This window comes from Nyctibius grandis, assembly GCF_013368605.1.
Source record: "Nyctibius grandis isolate bNycGra1 chromosome W unlocalized genomic scaffold, bNycGra1.pri SUPER_W_unloc_1, whole genome shotgun sequence".
NCBI classification, from domain to species: domain Eukaryota; kingdom Metazoa; phylum Chordata; class Aves; order Nyctibiiformes; family Nyctibiidae; genus Nyctibius; species Nyctibius grandis.
In genome coordinates, this window is record NW_027167472.1 from 8,987,241 (window position 1) to 8,999,716 (window position 12,476).

Consider the following 12,476-nt stretch of genomic DNA (forward strand, 5'->3'; position numbering starts at 1 on the left):
TTAGCTATTGTTTCCATGTCCATTGGTGGCTCTTAAACTACCTACAGATAGCTAGAGCATAATTTGACTTCCAAATAAGTTTTATGTAACTGGATGAGAACCTTAATTTAAAATATTTTTCTTTCTGAAGTATCGTGGTTTCTCTTCTGTTAGGACTCTGACACACATTTCATAGTTTCTATGTAGCATATAAAACTTGAATGTTCATTTTGCTTCAGCAGGGGGGGTTCTTTATATATTTTTCCCCTGTGTATGATCCTATGGTATCCAGGCATGTATGAAACCATTTTCTGCGTTCTGTAGTGGAGACCATGAGTTCCTTTCATATATGTAGGCTCTTTTGAAAGAGATAATGACTTTCAGCAGAGTTGACAGACAGTTTGTGTGAGTCATTGTGCCTATACTCTGTACAAATTTTTCAGAATGGCAAAATTGCTTTTTAGGCACTTCTGGAAATATTGTCTCTCTCCACCCCTTACTGAGTCACTAAGACTTCCTTTGGCTTTCCAGTAAGCATACCAGCAAACTGCAGTAATTCGTTGTTGCAGTTCGAGACCGAATTGACAGTGTGGAGACTAAATGGGCTCAGATACTAAAGCACTTTTAGTTGCAGATATAATTAATGTTAACAAGTGATACGACTTCCCTGTTCCATGGGAGAGACAACATAGTCCAGGAGAGAAGCTAGATGAGTCAGCATAATGGTTTCTAACATGACCTCCCTGTCCCACGGGGAGACAGCATGATCCTGCATGAACCAGTAGGAAGTTGGATGGGTCAGTGTAGCAGATCCATCTGCACAATATGCAGTCAGGGTGCAGGGCTGGGGGTCCCCACTGTTTGCTCTCAGGTGCTCCTAAGGCCTCTTGTGAGGTCTCTGTCAGGTCTCTCCCTGAGCAACTGCACACCATGTCAGTTGTAGGATTGGGCAGAGGATACCTGATTCTGACTGGCTGAAATTCCTGCAGTTCCTAACAGTTGGCTATTGCCTCACTGGAGCTCACTGTCTGCCCATCTGGAAGGGCAATTGTGCACATGTGGACAGTCGTTTCTATTGCTTTCTGTTGAGAGCTACTTTCCCTTTTGGGTATGAGAACACTATTGTATTCAGATGCTGAAGTCTTTTAGGTCCATAGTGCAGGCAGGAATTTAACATCTTGCTAATCTTGTTACTCTTTCTGTACAGATAATCTGTAGGTAAGTTTTATAGTTAAAATTTCAGTAATGAGATTTGCAGCCTCCCTGTTGTTATTCTGTGGTTTTCTGCTTCAGTTACAGGTAACTTTGCCTCTTGACATGGCTGTGGGTACCCTTTCTTTTACTTCAGACTGTGCCATGGTGTTAGCTTGCTCAGTACATTTTTGAAATGGCCCACTAAGTTCCTCATGTTCACTCTATGGAAAATTCTTTACAAAAACAGATCTCAGTGGTATTCCTTTTCTTTGGCAATCAGGACCAAGTATTCCATTTGTTCCTCCTAAAGACAGGTTGTGGTGGTGTCCTGGTTTCATTGGGATTTTGTTTTAGTTTGTGGCCAGCCATGGTGATCAAGGCCCTCAGCAGTTAAATGCAGGGCAGCTGACCCAGGCTGGCCCATAGGTGTATTCTATATCATTGACAATCAAGTTCACTATAAAAGGGAGGGCTTGGTGAGGAGAGGTGGGACTCTCTAAAGTCCAGGTAGACAACATCCACAGCCTTTCCCTCATCCAGTAAGTGGGTCATCTTGTCATAGAAGGAGATCAGTTTAGTCAAGCAGGACATGCCTTTCGTAAACCCTTGCTGACTGGGCCTGATCACCTGGTTGTCCTGTATGTGCCCCATGATGGCACTCAAGATCATCTGCTCTCTAACCTTCCTCACCATTGAGGTCAGACTGACAGGCCTGTAGTTCCCTGGATCCTCCTTCTGAAAACACAATACAAACATAAGTTACACTTAGCAAAATATAGCAATTGCAGTACACAGTTCAATCACAATACCAATGTGATTCCCATTACTAGTCTCTATAATATGATCACCATCATGACAATGGGCGTTCCCAGTCGCCAGGAAGGAATATGTGAGTTGAAGTCAGCTCAAGGCTATTGCTCTCTTCAACATTCTTCTGCTATTATTTGTTTCATTTTTATATTTAATGTTGGGCTGAGCCACGTATTCACTACCCCCTATGCCAGTCTGGCTAAGGGAGACATTCACACCCTTTTAATGAACTGAGGAGAAACATTTACACCACCAGTTGATCCACTCAACTGACATAGCTGTTTATCTAAAACAAAGGCCACCCTCCTGTCCCCTTTATATGAAGATAAAGTCAGCTGCTTTGCATTATTCTCTGAGCTTGATGGGCACATCACCCTTGCCCATCTCCTCTGAGCCTTCTTCCATTGTAGTGGTTTATTGGTCAGTCACAGGCACACTTCGAGCATATTCCAAGGTGATCCTCGAGGCCATTACCACTGCAAACTGATTGGAGCATCCAGTCCCTTTGTAAGTTACAGCTTCTCTTGTGGAGGGTGTCACGGTTTAAAGCTGGGCCAGCTATTAAACCTGTGGCAGATGCCCTCTGTTATCCCCCCCCCTCCCCCCAAAGGGAAAGGGAAAGGGAAAGGGAAAAGGGAGAGAGACTTCCAGGTTGGAAAGTTAAAACAGTTTTAATAAACTATAATAATGAAAAAGAGTATAATAATAATAATAGAAATAATCAAATATATACAAATATATATGCAAAACCAAGATTGAGCTCCCCTGAAGTCAGCCACGTCACCACCGGCACTGCAGGGCAGGCTCCGGGAAGGCCCAGGCTGGGCCTAGCGACGGTTGAGAGCTGGATTCAGGGATGCACGGATCGGGATCGGGGGCAGCAGGAAAACAGTCGGAGTCCTCCTTGGACACCGGCCATAGCAGAAAGAGAGCGAGACCCTCGTGATCCCCCCGCTTTATACCGAGAATGACGTGTGTGGGATGGAATACCCTCGTTGGTCAATTTTGGGTCACCTGCCCTGTCTGCTCCCCCCTGCAGCTGCAACCCCCCTTCGGCTCTTCACTTGTAAGCAGTGAGGAATTCAGCAGTGACCTTGGTTTCTCTAAGACTAAGTACAGCAAGAGCCTTACTGCACAACATCCCTACCGGTGCCTCAGCGATAACTACAAACTTCGGGCGTTATCAGTCCTGGAGGCAGACACTGTCTGCAAACATGCAGTTAGTTTCAGAAAGTGCAGTTACTTAGAGGAGACTTAGCTAAAAGCAAAAATCACTGAAAGGAAAATCGGCCTGGTTTAGGCCAAACCAGGACAGAGGGGTTCCAGGAAGTGGCTTGTCATCTCCTATTTCCTGCTGTGACCGGGATCTGTCAGTAAATGAACTCCATCATTTATTTTTTGCGCTTAATTCATCATACGCTGGGGTATCAGCTGTCCAAGGAATTCAGTGTTCCTTCTACTGTTGATTTGCTGGCCACTGACTACAAGCTGAACTAATCCTGGTTTGGAGTCTGAATCAGTATGTGCCTACTGGGTAAGAGCCAGGACCCATTTTTGCCACATAGCAGTGGTTGCTCTTCATCCAATGTATTTTGAATCCTTGAACATAAAATTCAAGACCAGCAGTCTGGGGCATGACCACAGTGCCTACTCTGTGCCTAGTACTTCAGTGGCACTCAGAACACCTCCATATGCAGCCAGGACTTATTATTCCAGAGGGATATAATTATTTTCTACCTCTTTGTAACTCTGGCTCCAGAATCCCAGTGGCCACCCTCCCATCTCAAGGGGCTCATTGCCTCAAACTCCATATGATGCTGTATTTTCCTGCACTGGTATATAACAAATGTTTTACATCACTCCCTTCCCAGATAAGTCCTAATGCCATCGTATGGGCTATTTTCTGTTTGATCTGCTCAAAAGCTTGCTGCTGTTCCTCTTGTTACCGGAAAATAGTAACCAAGAAAACTCTCCAAACCAAATGATAGTTTAGAAAGCCGACATTGGTTTATTGCAGCACTGGTTGCATGGGGGATCTCTCCTCCTAGCATGCACACCTAGGAACAAAAGCTTGCTCATTATATACATCACAAATATGAATATTCATATAATTCCAAGAAAAGCCCACCCATTCCAAGAAACTTATGCATATGCTAATACATTATGTAATGCATTACGTAATGTCTTTACGTATGCGTACGAAATTGGGGAAGGGGTCTTGGGTGGTCTCTGGGGGGGTCGCTGGTGGTCGCAATCCCCCTTTAATCATGCTTCTGCGCAGGCGTGGTCGAGGCCTTCTTGTTTACAAGTACATGTGTTCTCAAGAAGAAGATATCGTTTTGGACTTATCTCTCCTCTGACACAAGAGTTTATGAATCAAGTTAATTTAGACATCACAAAGTTGTTCTTTTGTTTTGTTTTGTCTTTTGGCCCTTTTATAATTAGCAGAGACCTTTGTTTTTCTAAGACTAAGTGTAAGCAGCATGAATCATTGTTTGCTAGAACCTTGTTATCAATCCCATAAACAGACTCTATCTATAAAACATGTAGTTTGCTTCAGAACCTATTGTTATTCTCTATTATTCTAGCTAAAAGGAAAATTACTGACAGGAAAGCTAATTCTGTGTAAAGGTAACACAGAGCAGGCCTTTTAGAGCCTACTCTGAGGCCTACTCTTGCTAAACCATTGCTGAACTGAACCGTCTGGTATCACTCTTCCTGTTCAAACTGACTCTTTCCAGGTTACTTGATATAAAGATTTGGTCATTTGGCTGTAACCAGGGGTGTGCATACATCAAAACTCGGGTGTGGGGTTGTTTGGTTTTTTTTATTATTTTTTTGCATGATGAGGGCAGCGTGTGCTAGAGCATAGTACTGTTGAGGTACCCAGATAGTCCAATAGGTTCATCCAAATCCCCATTTGCTGCCAGACCAGTGGTGAGGCCCCTATAATGCAGTAAGTTCAATTCAGCTACCCAAACAGTATGTGGCCTGGAGGCCAGAGCAGGAGGAGCCAATGGTTTAACTGAGCTCTGACCTTTGCCTTGCACTTGCAATTCCTTGACTCACAGTTCTAGATATCTAATGGGTTTTTTTCATCCCACTCAGTCATATTCTCCCCCTTTTCCTTCAGAACCATCCATAAGTCCTAGTGTGTAGGGCAGGAGCATGGAGAATTCCCATACCTTCCTGATGTTTTTTTTTGAGGTCAATCAGACCACTGGACTTTAGACATTACCAACAATGCTCTTCCTAGTACAGTACATATAGGTCACTTGTTGATCAACAGGGCATCCCACCGAGCTGTCAGGTGATACCAGGAGGACATTAATAACTGTCTAACCACCAGAGCTATTGGGCCATGGCATCAGTGGCCACAGTCTTATTGGGGTCCCTCCCCCTTGCCTGTGAACACATTCCATCAACCCAAGCAACTGCAGTCAATTACCTCCTTCTTCCCAGTCTCTCCATGGGGATATCTTATTTTTGGGATCAGCAAGATCAGACCATTTCTTAACATATCCTTCTGTCAGCTGATCCCCAAATCCATTCCCATTACATAGGGCAGTGTTTACAAGTGGCATAGGACTCAAACCCCCAAGAGCTTTGCTCTGCTGAGCCATCAGCTGTATCCCACCTCCTCTGGTTTCCTAGTACCTCCATAGCCACTGCAAGGCAGTTTCCTGAGGGTGTTGGCTATAAGTTTCCCATACAGCCTTAATCTTGCTCTGAGTAAAGGACCTGTTGAGTGATCATGTTCTGGGGAACAATGCCCCTGTTTGCATAGGTCTACTTAATTACAGTAACTAGGGGCTGCCTGATAGGCTTCTGTTATTAATTCATCATTAGAGTCCCAAATATCATCATCCCAGGTTTCAGGATCCCAGTCCAGTCAATGGCAGTCACACCAGACATTTTGTGCTCACTGACTGTTCCTGTAGTGGCTCAGTGCATAGTCTTTAATCTGGCTAATTAGCACCACTAGCTACTAAAGTCTGATTAAGGCTCTCCCTTTCGCACTGAGCATTTATTACTGCTTCCTTTAGCAAACCATTACTCTGGGAGAGAATGTCTGCTTGATTTGCAACCTCTGTTGCAAATATTTTTGGAGCTCCACTTGAAGCCTCCTACAACGTGCTGGCATACCTTCAAGGGCAAAACAGTTTAAAGTTGGAGAATTTTGCTTGTGTTAATTTATTGCCGGCCAGCACAAACCTCCCATCGCTGATTTGGGCATTGAGAAAAAAACAACAACAATTAGAAAAACACATAAACACCTATCCTCTTACCCTCCCCAGTCTCATCTTCCTTTATTTTCACAAGTTACACTAGTCTGTCAAAATTCCTCTAATAAGGAAATGGGTGGTGTAGAAGGTTGAGGTGATATATGTAACGGTTTCTGCCCTGTGTGCCTGCTCCAGCATGGGTTGTCTGCAGGCTGCATTCCCTTCAGAGGTATACGTACCACCCGCATACACAAAGTGCCTCTCCAGCCACCACTGGCTGCTTGTGTATTTCTTAAATGTGTGTACTTCTTTTACTGGATAAAATTTTAGTATGAAGTGTGCTTATTTTTCTTTCCCACAGTTGCTTTCATTGCCTCATGGCAGGCTGGAAGCAGCTGTGAGTGACACAGGGCCTTAAGATTTGAACCAGTAGAACTCATTGTGAGCTGTCTGTGGTGAGCAAACCTGCTGTAGAAGTGAGAACAAAGAGGATAAATATATTGTGATCCAGTCTCTGCTCATGCGACTCCGAAGAAACAAAAAAACCTTGAATCATTTTAGCAGAAGCTTTCATGTCTCTGCTGTACACCTGATGATGAAGCTGGGGAGCCTGGAGACATTTTCCTCCCTATGTTTTGTTTTTGTTTGGTACTGTTTGTTGTTGCTGTTGGTTTGTTTTTCATTTCTAAAGCATATATAACTATCTCTATAGCAGTGAGAAAAGAAAGCAACCATTTTACTCTCTTGAAGACAGATGAAGTCCACACGCTGAGTGCTGTACAGGCTCGTTTGCCTTTTGTTTCTCTTTACTAATTGGTTAGAATGGATGGTATTAATTTCCAACAAGTATGTGGTTTAGAGAATTCATACATATGCAGCCTCAGAGAATTATACTTTGGAAATGAAGCACCCATCAAAACAGGAGGTGGCTGGTACACTTTGTATTCTGACTTTTTTTTTTTTAAATCATCTTTTGTTTTCCTTTACAAAAAGCTTAAGAAAAGAGCCTTTTGTTATCTTTTCAGGAATGTCACACTGAAATTCATCTGTGCTTTGTCTGCTTTCATTTGTACCATTCATGGGCAGTTGTGGATTATATAGGAAAAAGTAGCTGAATTCCTAACTTTCACATTCAAATCAACGTATTAGGAAACTTCCAAGACTCCCCTCTCTTTTTTTTAATAAAGTATTCTACTTTTCAGTTCGTGTGCTGAAACATATCTAGTATGTGTTTTTTTAAATGACATTAAAATGGTGTGACAGCCTTCTGTTGGATTGTATAGGGGGGGAGGAAAATATTGTATCCACTTCCTTTTACTTTTTGTCTTTAATAGGTTACTCTCATATATTTATCCCTTCCCAGATCAGATTTAAAAAGCCTAATCTCAACTGACCACCTTTTACATTGTAGAATACAAATCAGGTTAGGTGAAGAAATGGTAATCCTCTTATCTCTTCAGAAGGCTGCCTGCTGGAGCAGGCCTGGAATCTTTTTAAATTTCATTGACCCACCTGGAATGACAACTTCTCTCTCTCTTTCTTTATAGACTCTTCATACTCAGAACCGCCTGATGTTCAGCAACAGTTGAACCACTACCAGTCTGCAGCTCTGGCCAGGAACAATAACATCAGTCAAATCTTACTTTCTGGGAGTGCTGCAGGAGTGGAAAAAACAGAAGCTATCCTTAACTGTGAATTTTGTGAATTCTCCTCGGGTTACATACAGAGCATTCGACGTCATTACCGTGACAAGCATGGAGGGAAGAAACTCTTCAAGTGCAAAGATTGTTCCTTTTATACAGGCTTTAAGTAAGTATTGTGCAAAACAAATAAACTGAACTTCTAATGGGAATTTTTTTTTAGCACTTCAAAAGACTTCCGAAATCTTTGTGAGAACTGGCTGTAGCTAAGAGAAATATGACCAATGGTGACCAGGGAAATGCCATACCAGATCATAGCAGCATCCATGTAATTCTTCATTCCTACAACAGCCTGTACCATCTGCTGAAGAGAAAAGCATAAGAAACACTTGCAGTAGGTTGTACTCACTACAGTAAATAGTACAAGGAGTGAGTTTTTTCCCCCCCTCACAATTTGTAATTAGATGCTGGTCCTCGCTGTCAAGTATGAGGAGTTTTCTCTCCAAAAATAAGGCATATTTTGGGAACAATTAGCATGAAGCATGCGGCAGTCAAATGTTCTAGGTAGGTTATAGAATTTCTATTCCCTCTATGAAGAAAACTTTCATAATCCCTACCCCCCCCCCCCAATTTATCTGGCTGAAATATAAAGCGTACTCCAAAGTGTCTGATAGCATATAGAAACATTTCAGCAAATCAAAATAAACATTGCAAAACTTAAAGGTTTTTTTGGGGGGAGGGGGTGTTTAGCCATGTTCCCTAAGGAAAAAAAGGTTTATGCAGTTGTGCTGTTTCTCAGTTTCCTTCTGATATTTTGAACCCTCAGTCATAGCCCCATTAGCTGACATTCAAGGTCTCAAAGCTATTATGTCCTTAGGAGATTTGTGAAAATACATAGTGTGGTTGGTTAAAGGAGAGAGGTTCTGTTGAAGAATTATGCTCAACCTTAGAATCATAGAATCATAGAATATCCTGAGTTGGAAGGGATCCACGAGGATCATTGAGTCCAACTCCTGACTCCACACAGGGCAACCTAAAAGTTAAACCATATATCTAAGAGTGTTGTCCAAATGCTTCTTGAACACTGATGGACTTGGGGCCATGACCACTTCCCTGGGGAGCTTGTTCCAGTGCTTGATCACCCTGCCAGTGAAGAACCTTTTCCTAATATCCAATCTGAACTTCCCCTGACTCAGCTTTAAGCCATTACCTCTTGTCCTATCACCAGACACCAGCAAGAAGAGATCAGCACCTCCCTCTCCACTCCCCCTCATGAGGAAGTTGTAGACAACAATGAGGTCACCCCTCAGTCTCCTCTTCTCTAAGCTGAACAAACCTAGTATTCTCAGCTTCTCCTCATAAGTCATGCCCTCTAGTCCTTTCACCATCTTTGTTGCCCTCCTTTGGACACATTCTAATATTTTTATATTATTCTTATATTGTGGCCCTCAAAACTGCACACAGTACTCGAGGTGAGGCTGCATCAATGCTGAGTATAGTGGGGCAATCACTTCTTTCAACTGGTTAGCTATACTGTGCTTATTGCATCCCAGGATACAGTTGATCCTTTTGGCTGCCAGGGCACATTGTTGACTCATGCTGAGCTTACCATCAAGCAAACCCCCCAGATCCCTTTCTGCAGGGCTGCACTTCACCCTCTTGTCCCCCAGTCTATATATACATGCAGGATTACACCATCCCAGGTGTAGAATCCGGCATTTGTCCTTGTTAAATTTCATATGATTGGTGATTGCCCAGCGCTCTAATCTATCAAGATCTCTCTGTAAGGTCTCCCTACCCTGGAGGGAGTCCACAGCTCCTCCTAATTTAGTATCGTTGGCAAACTTACTTAGTGTGCACTCAACTCCCATGTCCAGGTCATTGATAAAAACACTGAGGAGAACTGACCCTAAAATTGAGCCCTGGGGAACTCCACTAGTGACTGGCCACCAGCCAGATGTTACCCCATTTACTACAACACTTTGAGCCTGATCCTTCAGCCAATTGTTCACCCACTGTATTGTGTACATGTCTAGCTGTATGCTAGACATTAGACATGAGAGACCTCATACAAGAGCAGCCTCAAGTTATACTTCCATAAGGGATCAGGCTTTGTTGCTTCAGCTCCTTGCTGGTTACACGGCATAACTTCCTGTTTAATTTCAGATTACTATTGCTGGTCCAGATTATTATTTGTTTTAAGCATTTCCAACTCTTGAGATGTTCAATGTATCTTTTCACATTTTCCTATTGCCCTTTTCTCCTACCAGGATTAAACAAAATTGCCTTAAATCAAGCTGTAATTACATACATTCATAGTTACATAGTGAGAGTTGTGTTCTTTATTGTGGTGTCTCAAACTTTCTGGGATTAAGTCTTTCGTCTTTAAATGTACAGCATACACATGTGAGCTCTAAAAATAAAACTTCCAGCCACCATAGAAAATTAAACACATGAAAGCATTCACTGAAGTTGCTAAAAACTCACCTATTGGTTTCAATGACCATTGGATCAGACCCAAAACCAGTTGTGTTAGTAAGTTGTTTTGCATTCAAGCTAACAGACTTTGAGAACTTTCAAAGGGGCTTTAAATTCTGTAATTTAATGCAGCCAGCACCTTAGCTCTTGCAAGCTTTAGCACTAACCCAGGAAAAAAAAATTACTTAATTCCCCCAAGTTTACAAACACCTCTCATTTTAGTACTTGACCTTGTGGCTTGATAGGTGCATAGTTAATTTCCTCTGCATGTATGTCTCTTGTATCTTTTAAGTATGCAGCTAATGGTATGAGATTTGTTGTGCAAAAGTACTGTTCATTTGTGGAGTATTCTCAGGCTTGCATTTTCAGGTCCTCGTAATTGAGACTTTCAAACTTATCAACTTGGTGTCACTGTAAGTGCAAGTCTATTTCATATCTCGAATCTGAACATTTCAGCTGTTGTGGGGCTAGTCCTACAAAGTGAGAGGTTGTTGAGGTGTTGGTGGTTTTTTTTTTCCATCAGAAATAATTTTTTTTCACCCTTCAAAGTCTAGGACAGTTGAAAGGTTTTTACTCAACTTGCTAAAATCTCTCTCTTTGCCAAAGGCAAGCAAATAATGAGCACAGAAGTTGGAAATAATTTGCCATCTTAACTATTGCAATGTGACTGTAGAGCAATCACTGCAAAAGAATATCTTGTGCAGAATGTGTGTTCAGTTACTTAGGGATATGAGCCTGCAAATACCTATGCTCATGTGATAGCCATGTGAGTAGTCCTGCTGAAATGCCATGTGGCTTTATGAAGTGAAGGCTGAGTGGTACTGTACCATTTTATACACCACTTCTGTAATAGAGCTATGACGCTTCAGTGTTCCATACACACCTCTTCTGACTGCTTCCATGTCTCCCTCCCATTTCACAGATCTACTTTTACTATGCACGTGAAAGCTGGGCATTCGGCAGTTCCTGAGGAAGGACCCAAAGACCTTCGTTGTCCTCTTTGCCTATATCACACCAAATACAAACATAACATGATTGATCATATAGTTCTGCACAGAGGTAAAGATGTCCCTGTATATATCTATATCTGACAAAGAGAATGCTGAACAGAACACCACTCTTTCAGATTGATACATTGAGTTTTTTCTCTGTATGTGAGCTCAGATATGTTGAATAGATCAAGCTTAAGTACATCTTACTTCTTTTCTGTGAAATATAAAGTTTACCAAAGTAGAAATGGGGCAGATTTAAAATTCTTTTTAAGCTTTTCCTCTAGAGAGGTCAACAGTTGTCAAATACCTGTTTAGCAAGAGTTAGACTAATTTACAACTCAGACCTAGGCCAAGGATGTTTCCTATATATGTGTTTCTAAAGTGCTTGCTATCATAAACACTGTGGTAGGATGTATCAATTAATTCTAGAGGCTTAAAAATACCCCTTGACTGCTTGCTTGAAATCTTTCTCTTCATAACATCTTCCTCACATGTTCTTAGGAACAAGACAAAAATTAGAATGTTTATTTTTTTCTTTAAGGCTCCCCCCCCCATTTTTTTTTTCTTTTAATCCAGCTAAAAGCAGGATTAGGGATTCCTATTCTATTAACTACAGGCAAATTCAGAAGAGGCATCTTTTGTGGCACTCTGGGCTGAGATTCCTGCTGTTGGTTGACCCCAGTGGGCAGCTAAGTCCCACACAGCTGCTCACTCACTCCCCCTCCAGTGGGATGGGAGGAGAATCAGAAGGGTAAAAGGGAGAAAACTTGTGTGTTGAGATAAAGACAGTTTAATAGGTAAAGCAAAAGCTGCATGCACAAGCAAAGCAAAATAAGGCATTCATCCATTACTTCCCATCGGCAGGCAGATGTTTAACCATTTCCAGGAAAGCAGGGCTCCATCATGCATAATGGTTACTTGGGAAGACAAACACCATCACTCCAAATGCCCCCCCCCCCCCCTTCTTTCTTCTTTCCAAGGCTTTTATTGCTGAGCATGACGTCATATGGTATGGAATATCCCTTTGGTCAGTTGGGGTCAGCTGTCCCGGCTGTGTCCCCTTCCAATTTCCTGTGCAACCCCAGCCTACTCACTGGTGAGGCAGCGTGAGGCACAGAAAAGACCTTGACTCTGTGCAAGCACTGCTCAGCAATACC

General features: G+C 42.3%; 1 protein-coding gene across 5 annotated transcripts in view; it reads left to right on the forward strand.

The window, feature by feature from the left end:
• LOC137677122 (zinc finger protein 462-like) overlaps positions 1-12,476 on the forward strand; it is a 148,574-nt gene that overhangs the window by 105,413 nt on the left and 30,685 nt on the right. For all 5 annotated transcript variants that reach the window (XM_068424307.1, XM_068424311.1, XM_068424309.1 and 2 more), the window contains 2 exons: positions 7,757-8,018; positions 11,250-11,386. In XM_068424307.1, the coding sequence (XP_068280408.1) occupies positions 7,757-8,018; positions 11,250-11,386 (399 nt within the window). The remainder of the gene's footprint in view (positions 1-7,756; positions 8,019-11,249; positions 11,387-12,476) is intronic.